We start from the raw sequence: 24,018 nt of genomic DNA, 5'->3' as shown, positions 1-24,018 counted from the left end.
CGTCGTCTTGAGATTTACAGTTTAGGCGGAGCATTGGGTTTTGTTTGCTTGGGCGTATTGGTTTTGTTGTTGTGACTCAAGGACACTGTGAAAGATAGATTGTTGAGTCAGGTGTGATGGGCAGGTGCGTGCAGCCTAGCATATCAGCCAATTGTTGGCACAGTATGAAAGTATGACTATGCTAACATAGCATGCTGGGTTTTGTACCCCAGCTCTCCCCCACCCCCCCGGTGATACATTTTGCGGACTGTGTGTGTGAACAGCTATGTGTATAATTGAGAGATGACGTCAGATTCTTATCATCGTCTGGAATTCTCATTGGCAAAGTTTGTGCATAATCAAGGTGCTCCACATTCTTGAGTGTCTTTTAATATATGACACAATAGATTTGGCTTTGGATTTTAACATTACTTTTAAGAAAATTACAATGACAAAAATGTAGGACTGAAGAGACTTTTCATTTCACTCAGTCACAAAACAACTGTTTCTGTTGAAACAAATTGAAACAAAAACTTGAAAATTATGAAAGTTCGTGTTGTTGTAATACCACTGTTGTTGTTGTAATACCACTGTTGTTGTTGTAATACCACTAATAATTTATGTTGGTGTGTAGATATTTAAAGACACGTGAATAGATGGCAGTACATGAGCTTTGTTTTTGCTAAAGGAATTACAGTTCCTATGTGATGCATAGTTTCCCACCAGGTCAGAACGAGACTCTAGTATTGCGTTTTCATCTGCAGTGATCATGTTTGATCTGACAGATCATAAGTAACTTTGATCAAATGTAGAATTACTCAAGCTTCTGCTTGGATTTTAACACCGCAGCAGCTGTTGAACTCCTAAGAAAACAGTCACATATTGTGAGCGAGTGACGCTGGGAACGCCAAGTGCAGGTTGGATTGCAAGGTTTGCTTAAAGCACTTATTGTGCAGTTTCAATCCTGCCTTGCACGCTGCCACCTCCATATTACATATATTATCATTCACAGTAGCAATGCCACAGTTTTCTGGATGTCCTCTTCCTCTGAGACAGATTTTCTCTAAATGACAAATATTGTCATGTTTTAATCTTCAGATCTTGTCACACACGATCTAGTGGCACTCCTAATTACTAGCATTAAATCCCATCTCATCCTGCTTTGAGTATGTCAACGTAACATACACACTTGTTATGTTTGTTGTCGGCTAAAGATAGTAATTTGCCAAAGTTTTGCTTCTCTGAGACTGATTTTGGGGGAGATGTCTGAAAACCCGAAATGACGCAAAATGTTACCACAAAGCAACCAAAAGAGGAGCCTTTTGTAACCTGTGACCTACTTTGAAATGTTTGAAAAGTTACTGTGGATGCCCAAAAATGTATTGTGATATATACTGTACATACAGTATCGCTATGGCAAGAGGCAGCCATATATATATACAGATATGGCCAAAAATGTTGTCATATGCCCAGACTGCTGCTGATCCGGTCTTTGTCCTGCTGAAGGAATAAATGGAAAATTAGCACTAAATATGTGCCTAACATGAGACAGGCTTTTAGCTTGTAGATGAGACACAGGATGTTTGCAGAGGAGATTCCCTTGTTGCTGTAATGTAAAATGATCCTGCACTGAGGATGCGCAGTAGTATGGATATGTCTAGCAGTATGTGTTTTGCTCATATTTTAAACGACCCACACGTGATGATACATGGGTCTATGAGTGTTGTGTTATACTCATATATATATATATATATATCATATGGAATTAGGAAGTGCAGTTATTCACCTGCTCTGCCAGCTTAGATTGCGTTTCTGTTTCCTCTATGTTTTTTTATTTAGAGGAGCATCCATTATTAATCAGACCCTCTACACTGGCGGCGCATCAGTTACCTGAGAGCCTTTTACCATCCCCTTTTCCTCGGCCCTCATTCACCTCCTCTTATCGACAGTCGCCATCCTTCCTGTGAGAGAACCAACCCCCCTTCTTTTTCTTGTGCACTTGGTCCTCTTCCTGCTTCTTTTCTTCACCCCATTGTACCAAAACTGTTTTGTCTGTATTTTGTGTTGTAGTTGGTGAATCACCCGTGAGCCAATCCATTGAACCATAGAACTGTACTGACCTGCAATCATATTCACTCTAAAATGCATCGTCACTGTACAACACTCAGGTCTCAGCAATGTTGATAGAGTGTAGTCCGGAGTGACTAGCCCTGCTCCATCACATGGGAGCACATACACAAACCTCTCCTCAGCTTGAGGAAAGATGGCAGGGGGAGGAAGGAAAAGGGTGGCATGAATAATTCAGATGCATTTTGGACAAAGGAGGGACAGCAGAGGCTAAGCATTTCATAGGGAAATGTTCAGTGCTCAATGCCCTGACTTGGATGTGGAAAAATACAGTGCAACATCAAAGGTCAAATATAACCCATACAACGACACTGGGTGACCCCTGAATTGTTAATTCGTTCACATTTTCATTAAGCATGAGGTCGATTGGTTTCTATAATTTTATGAACATATGAAACCGATCCTATCTACCTCTACAAAGGTGTGTTTATTGCACAGGTAAACAACAAACACTCGCAGCACAAGTAAAGTAAAGCTGAAACTATGCTATCACACTCAAAACGTTTCCCCTGCTACTTGTGCTAACGCAAAACATTTACATCACAATCCTATTCTAACAGTGGCCAGTAACAGACCTCGGACCTCTTAACCTGACATCAGAAGTTCCATTCTAAGATAATCAATTTTTCCTTATGCCATATCAAAGACAACCACCAAAATTAATTGAAATGTAGTCAGGTTTTGCTTTTTGTTCTCCAATCAGTTTGTCCCTGGTTCATAGCAAAGCTGTGCACAAGATTTAAACAATATGTAATCATGTTTTTTTGCATACATGTATACATATAACACACCTTCACTGATTTGATTGCCGATTTAACTTTATTGATTCTTTATTCTATTCATTTTTTTTCTTTCCACTGCATCAAAAACTATAGTGGTGTTAAAAGTCTTTGCCCCCTATTGCTTAGTTTTTTGCTTGTTTGTCACACTTTAATGTTTCAGATCATCAAACATATTCACACAACTGAACACAAAATGCAGTTTTTAAATCAAAACCTATATGACTCTATGTGGGGAAAAAGTGATTGCCCCAAGACACAAAGTAATTGAGATCTATCAGTCTGGAAAAGGTTATAAATCGGTCACAAAAGACCCTACAACAAAGTTCACAACTCTCCCATAAGAAAGACAATGCGCAAAAATGGTCCGCATGGCAGAGTTTCAAGATGAAAACCACTGCTGAATAAAAAGAACATTGAGGCTTGTCTCAATTTAGCCAGAAACATTTTGACAATCCCCAAAATACTGACAAGACAAAATTTGAACTTTTTGGAAGGTTTTTGTCCCATTACATCTGGTGTAAAAGTAAAGCCGTATTTCAGAAAAAGAACACTACCAACTACCAACAGTAAAATATGGTGGTGGTAGTGTGATGGTATGGGGCTTTTTCGCTGCTTCAGGACCCGGAAGACTTGCTGTGATAAACCATGAATTATGCTGTCTACCAAAAAATCCAGAAAGAGAATGTCCAGCCATCTGTTCGTGACATCAAGCTGAAACCAACTTGCACAAACACACCAGCATGTCCACCTCTGAATGGCTGAAGAAAAACAAAATGAAGACTTTGGAGTGGCCTACTCAAACAAAGTCTTGACCTGAATCCTATCGAGATGCTCTGGCATGACCTCAAAAGGCAATTCATGGTGGAAAACCCTTCACTGTGGCTGAGACTGCAAGGGTGGCCCAACCAGTTATTCGGTTTCGGGAGTTATTCAGTTTTTCACACAGGGCCATGTAGGTTTGCATTTTTTTCTCACTGAATAATAAAACGTTTAATTAAAAAACTGCATTTTATGTGCTGTTGTGTTGTCATTGTTAATGTTGTACACGGTGAACAACTTCTTGTTTGTTGACTAGACAGATTACAGTAGCAGTTCTTTTATTGTGCAAAGTCCTACTGGAATGTACCCGCTCATCATTCAGGAGAAAATAAAATCCATTTACTTGTTAGCCCAGGCTTGGGACAATATTGTGCTGCGACAAACTGTACATCAAGGCTGCAGCGCTGTCTCCATCTGGAATGGAGCTAAATAACATTAGCCTCAGTAACCACATCCTCTGGAGAGTCTATTATGCTGGGGGGGGTGTCTGAGTGGGTCGGCTGTCTGTGTTCAAAAGCTTCTCTGCACTGCTCAGCTTATGTACCTGCTTCGTCTGTACTGTCTTGTTTTCGGCCACAATACTTAACATTTGAAACTGTTTTCTGCAGTTTAACGCCACTTCACACTATAGCTATAGTCTATAACTTGTCTCTCAGTCAGGGTCTGTAGGCTACACAATCATGGGGAAGACTGTCCACTTGACAGATCTCAGAAGACCGTTATGTTATGGCATAGTTGTTTATATATTTTGCCTAAATTTGGGTCAAAGTGAAAAAAGCTGGGGGGTTTTTGTCGAGAACTGATATTTTGCTGAAACTTACCTATGTTCGGAACTGTTTTCTCGCCTGGGATCGGGGAGAAGGCTCTGCAGCATCCGCTGTGGAACAACCAGGTTTAGAGACAGCTACTTCCCCTTGGCCATCAGACTGCTGAATGCCAAATAAGCCCCACTACCTGCCCACACACACACACACACACACAAAACTTTAAATTATTATTATTTATCCAAAATTATTTAAATTATTTGTGCAATTTACTGTTTATGCTGTACATTGTTGTTCATATTTGATGTCATCTTTATTCTCCACATTATTATTATACAGGAGCCAATTTCACTGCTATGTTATTGTGCAATGACAATTAAGAAAGTCTATCTATCTAGATAGAAGCAAACTTTTTTTTCTGTTTTGGTATATACTGTACCATGTCAAAACCCTAGAACACAATATTCTTTGTGCCTTGAAAAATCTGTCCAAATCATCAAAACTGTTGGTACTGAGAGGGACAGCTTTTGAAAAAAATGTCCGGGATTGAATGAGTTAAGAAACTATCTTCAGTGTTCAGTGTCCAGACTGATTCTGTACTTTTTTTTTTGCATGATGACCACAACCGTTGACCACGACCATTGAATGGGTTTGACAAAACCCATTCCCACCCAATGAGTGACAAAAAATACGAAACCTTTTCATACCAGTCGCTCTCTTCTGCTCTCCCAGTCTGCTGGGAAAGGCTTCACCTCACCCCTGAGGGGAAACGATATAGAAACAGTATAGTAAAGGGATTGTCATTGTAAAATATTGTATGTCTATATACTGCTGGCCCTACATCTATGAAGCACGTGTTCTGTATTGGGTCAGTGTTCAATGTCACCGGCAGTGTGTTTATGAGGGTGTTGTGTGTCTGTACACTGAGGGTGCAGCTTTGTCCTGCTCTATTTCACACACCAACCCCACGTGGCTCATTCGGAAAATTGACATCATAGGCCTGCAGCATTTAAATGCAAGCCAATAAAATATGATTTAGAACCTCACTGTTAATGATTGTTTTCACTGATGGGGTTTTCTGTTTTAAAGTAAATAGATGCTTTTTAACTTTAGGACTAGTGCCTTGGTAAAGATGTTTTCATTCTCGTCACCTTTGTCATCCTTGTGTAACATTTATTGATGTTTCTGTATAAGAAATATTGCTCACTGGGTGTGTCTGTATTCTTGTTTCCTCAGCCAGAGATGCAGACGAGCGAGAAAAGTGGATCCATGCCTTAGAGGGAACCATCCTGCGTCACACCCTCCATCTCCGGGTAGGAAACTGTGCACGTGTTTGTATAAACATGCCTCTTTTTGCATGCACGTTATCCATCAAACTGTTGGAATAAAACCTGTTAAGCTGTAGGGCTTGGTTATGCTTTATTGTCTGCTTATGCAAATTTCTGTCTCTCTGTTTGCACTGTATAGTTTACCATTTGCAAACAGCCGTATCGGGACTCCCGATAGTCGTCTTTTCACTTTCATGGCTGTGCTTTTGCGACATTTTGCAATTCAAGTTTCTGTACGGATCTGTCTGATCTGGATAAGCCAAATGTCATCTGTAGCTTTAATTATATATATTTACAGTATATATTATGAGGGCATGATATATATTTACATTATATAATATCATGAGAACCAGTTACAATTTTGCCATCTTTTATTCAAAGAATTTTAACAGCAATGTCTCTTCATTTAATTGTTAATCCACCCACCTATAAATGTTGTCCTACTTTGAATGGACTTTGGACATTGAGGATGATTGTACTTATACAGTTCTTGTATTATATGTGTCTTGATGGCCTCATTACCTAATTTTTTTTCTCTACAAATTCTTATTAACTGATTTCACTGAAGACACTGTCAGGCTATCTCACGAGAGAGACTTCACCGTGTCTTAAGGACTAACTGCAAATTATTGCAATGATGAATTCCTTGATGCAACTATTCCAAAAAAGCACTACAACCAACTAGATTAAAAAAGTTTAAAAAACAGTTTAATAAGTAAAAATGATTAGGCATGACTACTTTAAATGAAGAAAATTCTTCAAATATCGTGTAAAGATACTTCAGATAAAACGTACAGTATTTAACAAAGTAGCTCACAATATTTGGTCCTGTATAAATGTATTTAATTATTTGAAGAATGAAAATGCTTCCAGTATTAGTCACACACGCTTAATATATAAAATATTTCATTTTATGTTAGTTGAAATGTTTCTTTCCAATATTGCCATGTCTTAGACCAGGGGTGCTCACACTTTTTCAGCATGCGAGCTACTTTTAAAATGACCGAGTCAAAATGATCTACCCACTACAAAAATGCAAAACATCTATTTATTCTCAAATGTATTGAGGATTATTTGTACGTACAATGTATGTTGATGTACCTTACATAACCAAATGAGCCAATATTGCAAAACACACATAATTAACTATTAAATTTTTTTGTAATTACCTGAGTTTACTTTGATGACTTGCACTGAATTGAACCAGCCAGGGATGCATAGTCCGGACAGTAGCTGCTGTGTGCGCCAGCCTCACGCACACTTCCAAATGTTTATCAGTCGTGGATAATATCCGTATCATAATATCCGTATAATATTCCATATTCCATATGGAAGTGATATGTTTTTGCCTTTTTACTTGGTCCAGCTCCTTCACTCATTTTAGTGACCATAAACTTTAGCGGGGGCTTAAAATCTCGCAATTCGCCGACTAGCTTAGCACTTTGCATCGTTGTTTACGCATGAGCGGTGACCTAAAGGTCAAAATTCAGTTGTCATCTGATTGGTTGTCCTGTATGTCAATCAAGTAACGGGGATGGATGATAGGCTGACATCGTAAGTTCTGCTGCACTTTGAGACGTTGTTTGATTTGATTGGTCACCCGAAGGGCAACATTCAGTTGTCATCTGAATGGCTGCCCTGTATATCAATCAAGTGACGGCATTGATGCTGGGATGATATTTTTTTAATGTCACGCCGCGATCGACCAGTACCACCTCCGCGATCGACCGGTAGATCGCGATCGACTTAATGAGCACCCCTGTCTTAGACGGTAGAAAGTAGTGCAGAAAGCAGTAAATTTTGTATAGTTTTGCTTAAATGACACAAAAGATGCAAAGAAAAGAAAATCTGAGGTCCACCCAAGTATAAAAGTAAATGGCAGTACAAAAAAGGAAAAACATTGAATTGCTGCCCCATACTTCCCCATACTATACTGTTTTCTGCTAATGATCGGAAGTCCAAATAGTGCTTGTTCCACCGGTCTTTTTCATCAGCTCCTCTTGTTTGCTTTCAGCCATGTTTACTTCTTACACTGACAATGCGTTGCAGTTTGTCATTGTTAATTTTGCAGGTCGTGGCTAGATTGCATTATTGCGATAGGATGATGGAATTAACTAGAATCTCCTCTCAGGCAATGACAGAGTACACAATTTATAGTTTTATTGTACAGTGGTTGGTTTACGGTATTTTTGCACTCATAGGACAATTAACAGTGTCAAAGTGCAATGCATGAGGTCACCTTCATTAATCACTACTCCTGTCATACATCATCAAAGGCTGAGTTATGAAAAACAATGTCGAAGGAGCAATGAAACTCATTAGCGGCCAAGAACATTTAAATTGATATGTTAAGGGATTATTTAATTTTACAATAAGTGTTCTTACATTTGCCTGCTCTGTGTTCTTTTGTTTGGAAAGGACTTCTATGGATTTAAAGGATTTCTATGTGTCTTGTTGGCCTTGTTTTAACAAATTATTAATTCAATTTTGGTTGTTGATGAATGTGCTTGTGTATCTTATGACCATACTATTTTTAATAATCCTTAGTAATCCTGTTAAAACCAAATTTTGGTGCTGACATCATCTAATTTTCCTATTTTCTATGCATTTATTGTCCTCAACTCTTTTGGTATCTCGGCCCTTTATGGCAAATGCTTCTGTGTATTGTTCAGCACACACGCACCTAACACGCTACTGTCGTTTGCATCATGTGACCCACTCCTACCAATCTGAGAGCTGCTTACTGCCGCTTGCTGGATCAACCAAACATCTGCCCCACCATCTGCCCTCAGCCAATAGGAGCAGGCGTTGATGCTTGCCTCAGTCAGCATTTGCTGCTGCTTCGTGTGTTTTCTCTCCTTTGCCTGCGTGAGAGGAAGTGTGCCTTTCCTGCCAGGGGAGGGTCCTGGATTAACTCGGCTCTGTCTGCCTCGTACTAAACGCCCTGCTGATAACAGATAAGACTGGATCAACTGTGGCTGCATGGCTAACTGGGTCTGAAGGTTGTTGCAGTTAATACTGTTGTCCTGTAGTGGAGAGCAGTGTTTGTTGTTCCTGCGAGAAGAAGAAGAAGGAGGTGTGAGGAAGGACGCTAACCACCACACTAGGGGGTTTTATCGGCCGAAAATGAAAGTGCACAAGAGGCAGAGGAAACAACCCACGTCAGGTTTTAATGGCCTGATGGACAAGATGTGCATAGCTTAGCTCAGCATGTCTATTGGAGCGAGGCACCCTGTAAGTAAGACATACACACACTGCACCACAGCAACTTTAACACCTGCAGTGCGGTGCCAAGGCAGAAGCTTTTTTTTTTTTTGCCTTGGGTCATCCTGCGCGGAAAAACAAATATAAATTGTGAGGGCGGTGTTGTTTGTTGAGTCTGGTATGGTTATGAGTGTTTGAGTGTCACTTTGTAAGCTTCTCTAAAATATGTCCACTATGTGGCACACAGCCATGCAGTATCTCTTGTGAGAATTAGTGGGAGGGATTATATCATGGAACTGTGAAGACGGGAGCATGTGACATTTTTGGATGCCTCGGTAAAACATGCAATGTTGCTTACTGTGGGAAAACGGCAGCTTAGTATTTTTCAATCACAGTTGTTAATGTCCAGTATAAAATATATGTTAAATAGTTATTTAATAGATGATTTTAGTAGGACATAATCGGACAAAATGTTGTTTATTTTTGTGTTTGTTGTCCTGGAGTCATGCTGACAGTGAAAGCACCTTTGCTCCTTTTTGAGGAAGTTTGGCCAGTTGACCGCAGGCTTGGAGGTTGAGCTAAGGCAGACTTTGTTCTCCATAAAGCCAGTGTATTTTTTTTACAAGTAGATCGCAGGCCTGCAGCGACATTTTGGCTCTTTATGGCTTTTCTTCACATCCCCAGGAGATTGTGTAGAGCAGGAGGAAAAGGCCCTTCAGGTCCACGATACAGTAGGACTGAGCGACAGAACAAAATCAAAACAGGCATATCAGCCCACAAGGTTTGATTAGAACTTGATTTGATTCCATGTTGAGAGGTGCTGTGTTTTGTGTAGCTGCTTGCAGACTCAACAATCTCCTGTGTTGTTCATCCTGCGGAACTGCCTGCCTTGACGTTAATGTATTGTCTTCTCCGAGTTGATTTTCTTTTTTTTAGGGAAGTCTCATCTTGTGTACACATTAATTTGGTCTTTTCCTGTTTTTGCCATTGTGCTAACTGACTTGGTCTGGCTACTTGGGTGAGCCCAGGCAAGGCATGGAATGACAATCAGACTGTATGATAACCTTGGGCAAAAATATCATGGTTTCACGGTATTATAATTCCATCTTTAAAATATGTTCCACCCACCTTGTGTGCCGTTTATCCTCACGAGGGCCGCCGGAGTTGCTGGCGCCTATCCCAGCTGACTAGACAAACATTTACTTTCATACTTATGGGTAATTTTAGAGTCGGCAATTAACCTGACATGCAACATGGTGACAACATGCAAACTCCACATAGAGATGCCTCTTGGAGATTCTTCCAGATGTCCTGGCTGTGTGAGCCACATGTTAACCACTAGTCTACCATGCGGACATCTAAAATGGGTTATTTTGAAATATAGGAAAAAAAATAAAGTCAAAACAGCCATTTTTAGACCAACAATGGTTGGCTCTTGTACCAAGCTCTTGGACTAGAACTGTCCTACATTATGTGACTGGTGCGTGCCCCACTTTAATCTTTGATCATGAACTGATGACGCCTGCTCAGATGAGAGGCGAAACGTCTCTTCTAAGACAACCTGAACAGTCCAGTTGCGATCGATTTGAATGCCCTGATAATACTGTGACCTGATGAATAAGAATATTCACAGGCAGTCATTTTTAAACCATGTAATAGAACACTATGAAAGTAAAACATACAGTTAAGAGTGTATCCCTGGACCAGGGTGGACACAAAGTGGGGATTGAGTCGCTGTTGACGGACTTCTGCTTATGGGTGTATCATACAACTTCTTGTCAAAAAATCCAAACTATCCCTTTTAATATATGCACGTGAACATGTGGACAATGTACTTAGTGTTCTGTGCTTACACATTAGTTTGATAGCTCCAAAGCCATGTGACATACACACTAAATCAGTAAGCATTGCAAAACTCTGAGGACAAACATCTTGCCACAACGGCTGCACATGTTGCTAACAAGGCAACTAATGTCACTGCTAGCTTTGCCACGATGGTTACATTGCCAAACATTGGTAACACGGCTCATGCCAGTGGTTTCACCACATCGAAGCCTAGTTCCAACTGCGAGGACTAACACAGGATGCGACAAAGTATTTTCACATAGTGTTCAAGCTGGACCACCACTTTCTCTCATACAGCAGGAACGAAATGATGGACAATTTAGTGGTGTTGAAACCTTTTTTCATACCGTGGTATACCTTGCAACCAGTAACCAGCCCATGCCTAGCCTAGACATATGCTCCATTGCATCTTCTCTGCCACTTGTCTGGTAATGACCTTTTAATGGCTTTTGCTAAATTAAATTGCCCTTAACTTGATTGCTGTGTGCCTGTATTATGTCTGGATTTAATCAAGCAGCAATTACGGGCACCTCAGTAAATCTGTCTGTGCACACCCTGTCTTTTCTCAGTAGCTCTCATGTCTCGATCACCTTGATTCACAGATTGAAGGCGGGAATGCTCAAATCCCAGTCACACTGACAGACCCGCTAGCCAGTTGTATAGGCAAGGCTGTAAACAATAGTTCTCATATGTGGACCAGTTGCTGGAAGTTTCTCCTGAACTGTTGATGTAACTGTTTGCCATGATGTGTGTGTAAAGCCTGCATGACCATGACACTCATTGCAGACATTACTCTGACTGGTAATTTTTACAAGCATAGTGGATGACTTACTTTTTGGGGGGGGCTTCACTAAATCAGTTTTGTTTTTCTTAACACAGGAGGCCGAGACAGGATTTGTACCCAGTGTCCAAGACTTCGACAGAAAACTTGCAGAAGCTGACGCCTACCTACAGATTTTGATTGACCAGTTAAAGGTAGAATGGCAGGACGTGCTTACCTCACTGGTGCTCTATGCAGTGTATCACACTGTTTATATGTATTAGCTATATTGTAACTACTTCACAGCCTACGGGCCAGATATAGCATTTTAATCCAGCCAACATTTCCAGATTGTATTTGTTTTTCACCTTTAACATCAAAGCTGTAGCCAACAATAGGATTTACATGGATTTTTTTGATTGCCTCCAGTATTGAATAATATAAATAATTTCAATGGTTTCTGAAACTAGAGACCGTGCTTCCCACTGATGTATGGGTAATTGCGGTATCATAAGGACTATGGCACGGCAGCTCCTGGAAGATGTTTAAATTTGTCCTGAAAAGAGGGACCCAAGCACCAATATCAGATTGTATGGCATTTTTACAGCTGAAATATGACATAATTCCAGGTCGGCTGTCAAAATTAGAGGCTTCCAACTCGAGACTCAACACTGCAGCATTAAATCCTGATTGGAGCATTCGTACGTTGAACCTTGTAAACAATGACACAGCTCACAGTTCCTGTGATGCACGTTCAGGAAGTTGTGAATTTGAGTTGTGAAGTGGATGCTCATATTACCTTTTAAATCTTATACACCAATCATGTTTTGATCTGACAAATCTTAAGTAAGTTTGAGCAAATGTAGAATTACTACAGCTTCTGCTTGGACGACGGCAGCTGTTGGACTCTGATGGGAAGAAAAGTGTCTCGTAGGGTTGCAAGATTTATAGTGTATCTTTCTGTATAAATATTCCATGTCACAACTTGGACAGCTGCATCTTAGACAAGTACAGCCTATGTGTAACCATATATACACATATATTTCTTGGTGCGGCTTCTGAATTACAAACAATGGTATTAATCGGTCCTTTTCTGTAGCTGGTCCACGCTCTGGAATGTCTTGCCTATTGAATTGCGGACCATCGCAGACTTGCATTTGTTTAAGGCAAAACTTCAGACTGATTTGTTTCAAACTGAATTTGGCACAGAAGAAAATTGTCACACTTATTTATTTTTACATTTTCTTCCTGTTGTTTGTTCTTTTATTTTAGTTTTTCTTGCACTGTTGTACAGCACTTTAGTTCAGCTACAGCCAATGTAACAGTCTATATAAATAAAGTTTGATTTTGATTATTATTTTGATTACAGTCAGGGGCACTCAGTAGTCCAGAATTGAAGTAATTAGATAGTGGTATATATTTGTGAACATCCGGCACAGTATGTTACATTAGCACAAAGAGCAGCATCAATCAGTCACTGCCTTTTCTCATCATGTTTTCTATCCATTTCTCACAGCTATTTGATGACAAGATCAAGGACTGCAAAGACGATGAATCACGCAAAGTGAGTACCCGCAGTACTGTGCACTGTTTTTGTGTCTAAGCTTTCTCGGTTCTGGTCACCAAGCATTACGAGATGCAGTGTAATGGGCTCCACACATGGGAGGTGACTAACGACTGTAATTGGTGAAACTCATCGCCAACACATACGAAACCCTTCACACGGGAGGTGACAAGCAGCTGTGGCGACACCAGTGAGCAACGCACTCACAACCAGAGCGAATTCTGAGTTACCAGAACATGAACAAATGCTGGTATTCAGAACTCACGTTTTCTATGTCTTATCTTCTCACATTATTAACTTAAAACTGAAAAACTGAGTGTAAAGCTGGTTTATCTACCTCTGCTGGGTCGTTCCAGCCACATGCGGTGCCTTCTGAAGCGCAGATACAGCCGACTTCTTCTTCTGTGCCCGGAGAGATGGTGTGATATCAGTGTTCACAACGGCTGTTTCAAGCGCGGCGCAAATGTTCACACGTCACACATCATCCGGAGCCGCAGCACACAATGAAAGTTCCTCCCCCTACACAGCATGCTCCCAAATCCGTACTGAGGTTTGCCCACACTCGCAAGTACAGCAGGTTGGAACCAGGGCTTTATAGCCGCTGCATGACGATGATCGCGAGCCTCAAACTCACCACACCCTGCCAAGTGTTCACCCCCCAGAAGTCGCACCAATGTAAAGATTTTCAAAGTGCCACCACGGTGAGGCACGTTTTGGGGTGCAAAACTTAGTCACTCTCTCAAGACAGGAAGTCCCACACACGGCAGACATGTATGTTCTAAATGCTGCAGCGGAGGCGGAGCTGATAGGCGCAGGGGATCGGAGGATAGGATCACCGTTTTAAAGAAAGTATCGGCCTATGTCAATATCATCCTTTTTTCACTGGTATCGGCCGTTACCGATCTGTGGCCCATCGATCGGAGCACCCCTAATATGTATACGAGTATATACAGTATGAATATATGAAAACTCAGCGAACAGTTGACCACATTGATTCAGTTTTTTAAAAAGTAATGGTTATGTTTGATTGAATTGAAAATTGTTATCACCAGAAAGTTGCACAATGTTCACAAGCTTTATTTTTGGAACCTATCAACAGCCTCTACCACATTTCCAAGGTCAAAGGAACACTCCTATTGTCAGTGACAGAGTCAGAAATGTAACATGTTGACTGCAAGCAAACTCATATTAATTTTCCTTTTTGTTTTTCAGAAAATAGACCATTTGAAAGAGACTACTTGTGTAAGTTGGAACTTGACACACTTTCCTTCCTGCTTTTCAGTTTTGAAGTCAGTTCCTGCTTATTTATTTCATTCCTGTGTTGGTGTTTTCAGAGTATGGTAGAGTCCATCAAACACTGTATTGTTCTGCTGCAAATTGCCAAGGTAGGTGTGATATCTTTGCCCGCATGCTGTTGTGTGTAATCATCATGTGACCATATGTGTTGACTGTTGGCTGTGTCTTATTTCTGGGGTAGTTCCCAGCTCATGTCTGCTACTTGGGTCAACGGCCAATGAGGATCTAGCCCAGTTGTCATTTCATCACATGTCCGATTCTACTTTTGAAAATTTGTAAAACTACATTAAACTGTTTATAATGGTTCTTTCCACTCGTTCCTGTATGAAAACTATTGATGTAGTAATGTGATGAAAAGAATACGTAACGTGGCAAGTTGGTAAATTATGTAGTCATGACAGCAAAGCAAATAGTCTAACATTGTCTTCTTAAAATTTTAAGGACCAAAGTAACGAACAGCAACACGCAAACGGACTTATAGTAAGTTTGACATTCTCTGTCACATGGCAAGGACTGAAAACAAACAACTGCTAACTTTTCTTTTCCCGCTTGATTCACTTCACACTGTAGGAAAGCGGTTCCAATGAAATCTCTTTTTTTAGTGCATGCAGTCTGATATGGAGATTTGTATCCATCTCAAGCTTTTCTCTCACATCTGCCACTATTTCCTCTTGATCTTTTAAAACAACTTCCTGATTTCATCTGATTTTAGTCTTTTTAGCAGTGGTTGGGAACTATTCTTTATCGGTGTGACTGTATGTGTTAAAAGCTGTGTTACAGTAAATGTGCATTGTGTGTTCATACATGACTTGTGCTTGTATGAGAATGTTGCTATTCATGTCACCCATTCAGCCTTCCACAACAAATTCACCATTGATTTATCTTGCGTACACACTGCCTGCTTATTGATCCATCGGACACTAATAGCTGGGTGGCTATCCATGCAGGTGTCAAAACAACCTTTGGCATGTTCTATCTAGTACTAGTACTAGTAGTCTGTGATGTAATTACTCTTTTCTAAAGCTATAATGGACTACTAGGATGTAAAACTGTTTGCATGTCCACATTTGGGAACAGTGACTTCCTCATTTGTGATTTGAGAACCAGAGGCCACTGTTCTCCATGTGCATGTTGAATAATGCTTCTTCTAACGCTAAAACTTTTCACCAATAATTCATGGCTGGCATTGGTTGCACTTGAAATTCACTAAGCTGTTCAGAAAAGCAAATATTACAAGATGACTTTCATGCAATTGGAATCTTGCATTAAGGAAATCAGTGCTGATGCTCGAATCCCACCAGGGAAAACCGTTTACTTGCTTATGTTGCTCTTATATCATGGACTTAATCTCACAGACATTACATACAGCATTACTGATAATGGGACAGTGTGTGCTCTCTTTAAATCTACATGCACATTTCACACGCCATAAGCTGTGTGCTAAATATACATTTTTAGGGCTTTATAACGGTTTAAGCGTCTGTCACATCCATCCTCTAATATGCATGTGTGCTTGATGCATTGCTTATCCACTAAGTTTAAACTTCTGGAAACACCAGCTGAATGTATTATTGATCATTTCCACTGAGTATGGAAGAAACCGTTTCCGTGTCTATTATTGGTCTTGTTTTGATTGTCTGACATACAGCAAAAAACAATAAATACAAGCAATTAAAAAAAAACAAAGCCCAGGTTAACCTGTGTTAAAAGCCCGACAGTAAAAGTAAGATTTCTGTAAGGATTAAAAATGCTCCAGTGATTGTGCAGATCTTATGTTAAGAGGCAAGCTATTCCAAAGTCTCTGACCTGCAACAGAGAAGGCCCTATGACCCTATACATACTCCCTATCGAGATTTAAGATTAGATTGAGGCATGGTTAAAAGGAGCTGTGAGCTGGACCTCATACTTCTGGTAGGAACATAAACAGTCAATAAGTCAGATAAGTTTGAGGGAGCCAGCCCATTTAGTGATGTAAAAACCAAGAGCAGAATTTTGAACTGGATCCTGTAAGTAACAGGTAACCAGTGCAAAGAGAGGCGGATTGAGGTTACATGTTCCCGTCTCTTGATATCCGTTAACAGGCGACAAGTAGGTAGATTACTCTGAAAGGTAGTAATGTTTATACCTTTTCTAACTATCTCAATTTAAAAGAACCATCTTAAACCATGCCAAGGTATATGGTTGGCAGTACGAAGATAACGGGCCAAGCACACTGTCCACACCATCTAAAAGAGCTGGATTGCCCAAAACAAAAATGTCATTTTTTTCCCTCGTTAAGTTTAAGGAAATTCAGAGACAACTACTGCATGATATCGGCAGTTCAAAATGGCAGGAAAGGAGTCTGTACCTGATTTCAAAGGCAGAGCAAACAAGACTGGACCCAAATTGGAGCCATGAGGCACACCAGAACTAAGCTTGACCATAGTGACAGAAAAGGACCTTCCATATAAATAGGAGTGAAACCACTGGAGAACAGGTCCTTTACAACCTACATATAGGTCCAAACGACAGGAGGATATCATGGTTGACGGCATGTACGTATGTATGTACTGTAAGTCTAACAATAAAAGGACAGCAGAGCTACCAGAATCTGTAATCATTAAAAACCCTTGGTGCAGTCTCGGTGCTATGCCGCAATTTAAAACCAGATTGACATTTTTCAGAAATACCAGTCGTATTAAGGTAGGCCTGCAACTGAGTAAACATCCACCTCCAACACCTTAGAAAGAACGGGGTGCTTAGAAATTCGACAGAATATCCGGGGCCAAATTGAGCGGCTGCACTATAGCCTGCTTAAAACATGGAGGGACACAACCTGAACCAAGAGAGGCATTAATTAGCCTCATAATACAAGGCCCAATGGTAATAAAAACATCCTTTAGCAGATTAGGTGGGAGACAATCCAAGGGGCCATATGACGGTCTCCCATCATGGACCACCTGTGATCATTCAAACTGCTCAAAAACAGCTTGACACAGACAAGGACCACAGGGGGGAACAGCAGAAGATGTTAGAACATAGGATCGAATAGCTGAAACCTTGTCAGTGAAACACACCAAAAACTGGTCACAGATACTTGACGGAAGGCACCATGCCAACTTTGTTGCAGGGTTTCACAATGCGATTAAGCACATTTAAAGCTTGCTGATGATTAGCGAAGCATTGTCTTGGTATAGGCAACATCTCTCAGCACGTCTGCATTCTTGTCTGAGTTCTTATTCAACCGCGACTCTGACACAACTTTAGCTCACTTAATCCTGAAGGGCACAATCAAGTTGAGTTAAAATGATCAGCCAAGTCCATAACACTCTCGGAACAAGAGTTAAGCAGTCCAGTGTCATTGAAAGCAACAGCAAATTGTGACGCTGTTAGGACGTTGAGGGTCCTCCCGCTGCACTGTGGAACAAGGGGATGGATGGATGTTTGGGTCTGTTTTTACAACAATGTTCACATGTTGTCATTGCTTCTGTCTGCTTACTGCATGGACCTATCGTGATGGTGATGATGGCAGTATCCTGCAGAGTAGAATGTCCCAGCTGGTGTTCACTATCGGGATGTCGACATGTAAACGATTTTAGCCTGAAGTTTATTAGCTTTATTTAGATTGGTTGGGAGGTTGTTCACAGTTCAAGAGACACTATTGGTTAATGTGCACAGCTACTGCTGGATGGTATAATATTGATCTGATTCATGACATCTGGTAATGTCACTCTTTCCAGGAAGTGAAGTCAAAGGGAATTGATTTGGCCTTGCAGGACAGAGGCAGTGCATATTTTATATCATGGTTTTGGTTTCTACATGACTGTATCATTAGGCTGATCCATTGTCATAATATACAGTAAGTTTCCTTGTAACTTATCGACCGTCTATAGTTTTCTTCTAAAGTTTCCTTTTATTGACGGAGCCTGGGTAAGCAGGCAGTGGTACAGTTACTGATCATAGCAGATGGTCAGGCGCATGTCCATGCTTTGTAACATTGATGGCCAAACTGCATTTGTTTTGCTTCAGAGCACCATCAACCCAGTGGATGGGATCTACCAGCCCCCTCTGGACACTCCAGTAGCCAACGCCACAATGCCAACACAGACCACTCTACCCACAGGTAGTGCACATTGTTTCCATACCACATGCTTTATATTTAAACATGTTTAATAGCCTTTCTAGTTACCTTATGTTGACATAGACACTACAGAGAATGCACTGTTGACTTCTCTATCATCTGGCCTGGGAAGATAAAGAATATGCATTAATTAAATAAAATAGGATTCTTGTAGTAAGAAACAACACTGTATAAGAATAAAGTAACAATGTAGTAAGTAGCAGAAGTGCTCTTGATACAAATCTGGAAAACAATGTTTTATTTCTTAGAAATGGTAACGCTGAGCCAAAATGCAATAGAAATAAAAGAAAATGAACTAAATTGTAGCATATACAGTACAGAGGAACCTTGGTTAGCATCAATCTGTTCCAGAAGCACCAAAATGAACCAAGTCAGTTTTTCCCATTTGGAAAAAAATAATGTAGTCCAATTAATTTTTTTCAGACGTTTTATAATTACAATTTAATATACTGAAAACAATTAAAAATGCATATAAATTTATATAAATGAAGAATGAAAGGGATAAATGAACATCACCTTTACTGTGGATTGAAGAGGTGATTGTTGCCAGACGGCGATGTGGCAACAAGATCCACTCTTTGCTTGCTGTTATTTCTTCACCTTCTTTTTCATATGCTGGCACTTGCAACTTTGTTTGGCTCCTTGTGGGTTATTTTGCAACAGTGATCAAAAGAAAAGCAGAAACCTTTGGTGTAACTACGTTAGTTAGCAAAGCGGAGTCAACTGCTGATGGCATCTGTGATCGCATCATTGACAGGCGACGGAGCTGACATTTCTGTTTCCATGTATTGGCAAGCTAATAGGCACACACAGACTCCCGCCATATTGTATAGTAACTGGAAAATGTGGAAAAACCAGGGCATATTTTTGACATGAACCAAAAAACACGCTAACCAGGAGGTCACTGGAATAGAAATAGCCAGATTCATACAGTTATTGAAAGATAAGGAAGGTGAGATTTGTTCTCTCTTTAAATGACTCATCTCATCTCTTTAAATTTCCTCAGCATGCTAAAACCACCCAAAAAAGTTTTTATTTCAGATAGATGCACGTGATTAGTTCGGCTGCTAATATAGTGTGAATTTCTCTTGGAGATGAATAAAGTATCTATCTATTGGATGACAACATTGAGAACATTCTAAGCAAGATGTCTATTTTGGTCAGATGACCAGACTTAAAAATGCTGAAGATCTCAAAGTAGGCCATTGTAATTTCAGTCTCTGAATAGACTGTAATCCCTCACATAGGGACCCGTCTGTCTGAGAATGTTTTAACATTCTTCTTTTATTTTATTGTGCAAAAGATACTTCTCAGGTGTGTAAATCGGACCAGCGACCCTCAACATTACCTGTTGGTCCTGTTGTCACAGTGATGGGTAGTCTGCAGACCCCGACTCCCAATAGCACAGGTGACTTCATATTTTTGCACAGTCATGCATGAAAAAAAATTCTGAAATAAGTGAGAGAAATGATAATGACGTTACATTACTTTTACGACTGCATTGTTTGATGTGTCAGTCAGTGAAAAGCACAAGTTTGTGCTCTGCAAAGGACTTTGTAATGATGCATGACAACGCATCAGCCTCTGTGACCTCCCGACTTTATACTTGCTAACATTCTCCCTTGCTGTTCTGTCAGGGAGCGGGCCATCGGGCCCCAACAGCGGCGTCACCTCCCCAGCTCACATCCCCCTCCCTTCGCACTCAGTCCCAGACTTCTCGTATTCGTCCAGCGAGGATGAATTCTATGACGCAGACGAATTCTACCAGAGCACCACCTCCCCCAAACACTGCATGAAGTGAGTCTCATTGATACAGAAGACTGCTACGTCAGTTGAGTGACGACTTATTCTCTGTGCCTGACGTCTTCCACTTTTCCCCTCAGTCCCTCCGGGCCCCCAGCTGCCTCCGCTCTCAATAATGAAGAAACAACGTTGAAAAGACCGGACACAACAGAGTCCCTCAACTCGTCCATGTCAAATGGCACCACGGATGCAGGTGAAAAGACAAACATGACGCACACGTTTTGTTTTGTCTTTGCTAAGACTGTGACTGTGCTCAGATCCATTTGATACCCATGACGATCGTGATGATGAAGGTGAGGGGGAGTCGGTGGAGGAGCACAAAAGTGTCATCATGCATCTGCTTTCCCAAGTCCGTTTGGGCATGGATCTCACCAAGGTAACCTGCCTGTTCCTCCCCATAGGAGTCCCTGTCGTTACCTTTTTGTTCAAGCATGAACTCACCACTAACAACTGTGGACTGTTTGTCTCCATCCTAATTCACAGGTGGTGCTGCCTACTTTCATACTAGAAAGGAGATCATTGTTAGAAATGTATGCTGACTTCTTTGCACATCCAGACTTATTTGTAAGGTAACCATCTTTTAACTCCTTCCATTTGTTGTGGTCCACTGATACAGTACAGTTTAGCTCAGTACAGTGCAATACAGAAATGTGGGTTGTTTCCTTTGTCAAATCTCCTGACAGGTACCAAAATACAACCCATATTCTCCAAAATGTTGGGTGTGGGGTATAAAATATAAATAAAAGTATGTATAAAGTATATAAGTGCACCCAGAAAATATTCACAGCACTTCAGTTTTTCTACATTTTGTAATGTTAGCTTATTCCAAAATAAATCTCCCTCTGCACATAACATCCCATAATGACAACACAAAGAAGTTTTTTTTCTTTTTTGTCTCACCTACACACCCTACCACCTCATCAATCCTCTAGTCCAAATTGTACCGCTGAGCCAAGCTGTATCTATGGTTGGAAAAGAATCATTCAAGGTACTTGAAATTAACTTAATTATTTGGTTTCCTCTAGTATCGCAGAGCAGCCGGAGCCCCGTGAGCGCATGGTCCAGGTGGTCAAATGGTACCTCTCTGCCTTCCACGCGGGAAGGAAAGGCTCGGTGGCCAAGAAGCCTTATAATCCCATACTGGGAGAGGTCTTTTTCTGCCACTGGGACCTGCCTTGCCAGACTGAGGAGCCAGCTACACACATGGTGAGGTCACATCCACTACCACCACCTATACTTGAAGCTATATTTTATTCAGTGGTCTGTTCTCAAGTCTCAATTCCTCCTCCTCTGCAGGACACGCAATCAGAAGGTCCCGTTCCATGGTCTTCAGCAAACAGTATCAGTTTTGTGGCAGAGCAGGTCTCTCATCACCCACCCAGTGAGTGACGTTCTTATATGGCCAAATACACTGTAACACTGTCTGTTCAGCAATGCTGCTTGATGTCCTAGTTGTAAGGGGGAGGGTACACAGTGCACTCCAGAAGTATTGGAACAATGAATTTGACATCAAAGGGGGAATACGAGACCCAAGAGCAACATTTCAGCTTTTACTTCCAGGTATTGATGTCTGCATTGGTTGCACAACTTAGAAGGTAGCACTTTTTCATAATTCCGCTATGTCGCAAGTGTAGATGAGCCTTGGAAAGCAGAAGGCGATGGATTTATGTGCATGCATTATTTGTCCTTGTATAGTTTGGTGCGTGGTTTCATCTGCCTGTTTACACACACAAGCGTTCCCTGTGTATTACGTAGTTTTCACCCTGTCTGACTGTAGCCAGCACGGTGTGGACGTGACTGTTTTTCAGCCTACCAAGAAATATCTAAAAATCCCAATAACATTCCCATGTAGACGGGGCCTGAGTTTGACACTCCTGCACTAGTGGCAACATGAGCTAGCCGAGTTTCATACAGTCCTTTCATGCCCTTTTTTGTGTGGTGCCCAACATAAGTACTTTTACTGTTTCCTCTTTCTGCAGTTTCTGCATTTTACGCAGAATGTTCAAGTAAGAAGATCCAGTTCAATGCTCACATCTGGACCAAGTCTAAGTTCCTGGGCATGTCCATAGGTGTTTATAATATTGGCCAAGGTACGGCCATTCTGCACGTTTAATGCTCATATTTCTCTTTTGGCTTCTTGTCGTGCTAATTCATGTCGTCCTCCATACAGGCTGTGTATCATGTTTAGAGCATGATGAACATTACATCCTCACCTTCCCGAACGGATATGGCAGGTGTGTGACTCTCTCACCATCTCTCCTGTCATCAATGCACTTTTGACTGACCTTAACACATCTGTGCAGGTCCATTCTGACTGTGCCCTGGGTGGAGCTGGGTGGGGAGTGCAACATCTCGTGTTCCAAAACGGGCTACAGTGCAAACATCGTGTTCCACACCAAACCATTCTATGGCGGCAAGAAGCACAGAATCACAGCTGACATTTTGTAAGGAGAATGATTTATTCTCTGCTATTCTCTGGTATTTTTAATAACACCATGACATTCTTTATTTTGCAGTGCGCCCAATGATAAGAAGTCTTTCTGCTCTGTTGAAGGGGAATGGAACGGAGTGATGTATGCCAAGTGGGCCACTGGAGTGAGTTCTCGCTCAGGCTTTAATTAGACAATTCTGTCAAAATGCATTTATTGTGTGACTGCTGAGAGATGACGAGTATTCAAGCTTCCAATGTGTGCCATAAAAATTATATAGCTCAACGCAAACCCACTGGAATACGAGAGCCCAGTGACAAATAATGTTGTGGTATTAACAGAAACACACTAATACCCCTTTTCTGATGCTACCTCAACTCAACACAGCTTTTCTCATTACTGATGCTTTTCTGTTGGCAAAACCAGGTACTACAGGGTACTATTTCTAGTATCTGTTCATCCAGATTTCTAAGCATAACGAGCCAATACAATGTGAGTGATGTAAATTACAACTGGTCGCCTTTTGTTTGAGCACATTTATTATGACTGCATTCTTGTAACATTTAGCATTCACTATACAGTCCATGGCTAGAAGTAACAAATACTAAAATAACCAGTAAGTTCTTCCATTTGTTGAAAGTGCAGCTTGCAGTCGGCATTTCTCAGCATTTTCACACAATGTAGCAAATTCCCTGCAAATATGAAAGTCTGAATATGAAATGTATTGTAAGGAGAACACAACGTTTATCGACACTAAGAGGATGGGCATCATTAAGAAGAAAGTGAGGAAGCTGGAAGACCAGCTGACGTACGAGTCTCGAAGGTGAGGCATTTTGATGCTCTGAAACCCGACTGGTGACGTTAACCTTTCCCACCCCCGTGGCAGATTGTGGAGAGATGTGACGCTGAACCTGAAGCTCAAAGACATCGACGCTGCAACAGAAGCCAAACACCGGCTGGAGGAGAAGCAGAGAGTGGAAGCCAGAGAGAGAAAGGAGAACGAGCAACAGTGGGAGACCAGGGTGAGGGTGGCGGCCTTTTTCCAACCACCAGAGTTAGAATTTCAATATTTAACCCCTGAATGTTCTGAACTCCTGTTTTCCCTGCCAGTCTTGCAAAGGTTAGAATAATTCTCCCTGCAGAAGCTTTCATAGTGGAATTTTGCTTGCATGTAGCTCAACTTCCTTTAATTGACATC

General features: G+C 41.0%; 1 protein-coding gene across 2 annotated transcripts in view; it reads left to right on the top strand.

The window, feature by feature from the left end:
• osbpl9 (oxysterol binding protein-like 9) overlaps positions 1–24,018 on the top strand; it is a 36,198-nt gene that overhangs the window by 5,756 nt on the left and 6,424 nt on the right. The window contains exons 4-23 of one of the 2 annotated variants that reach the window (XM_058072580.1): positions 5,708–5,784; positions 11,728–11,823; positions 13,125–13,172; positions 14,385–14,414; positions 14,507–14,557; positions 14,910–14,948; positions 18,477–18,570; positions 19,892–19,996; positions 20,226–20,385; positions 20,472–20,584; positions 20,649–20,767; positions 20,875–20,960; positions 21,417–21,597; positions 21,688–21,772; positions 22,371–22,481; positions 22,562–22,625; positions 22,695–22,835; positions 22,908–22,986; positions 23,552–23,643; positions 23,707–23,842. In XM_058072580.1, coding sequence (XP_057928563.1) covers positions 5,708–5,784; positions 11,728–11,823; positions 13,125–13,172; positions 14,385–14,414; positions 14,507–14,557; positions 14,910–14,948; positions 18,477–18,570; positions 19,892–19,996; positions 20,226–20,385; positions 20,472–20,584; positions 20,649–20,767; positions 20,875–20,960; positions 21,417–21,597; positions 21,688–21,772; positions 22,371–22,481; positions 22,562–22,625; positions 22,695–22,835; positions 22,908–22,986; positions 23,552–23,643; positions 23,707–23,842 — 1,907 coding nt within the window. The remainder of the gene's footprint in view (positions 1–5,707; positions 5,785–11,727; positions 11,824–13,124; positions 13,173–14,384; positions 14,415–14,506; positions 14,558–14,909; positions 14,949–18,476; positions 18,571–19,891; positions 19,997–20,225; positions 20,386–20,471; positions 20,585–20,648; positions 20,768–20,874; positions 20,961–21,416; positions 21,598–21,687; positions 21,773–22,370; positions 22,482–22,561; positions 22,626–22,694; positions 22,836–22,907; positions 22,987–23,551; positions 23,644–23,706; positions 23,843–24,018) is intronic. The other variant, XM_058072581.1, reaches the window with a different exon arrangement.

Source organism: Doryrhamphus excisus, chromosome 5, assembly GCF_030265055.1.
Source record: "Doryrhamphus excisus isolate RoL2022-K1 chromosome 5, RoL_Dexc_1.0, whole genome shotgun sequence".
NCBI lineage: Eukaryota > Metazoa > Chordata > Actinopteri > Syngnathiformes > Syngnathidae > Doryrhamphus > Doryrhamphus excisus.
Note: the sequence above shows the minus strand (reverse complement) of the source record. Positions and strands in the feature narration are given on the sequence as shown.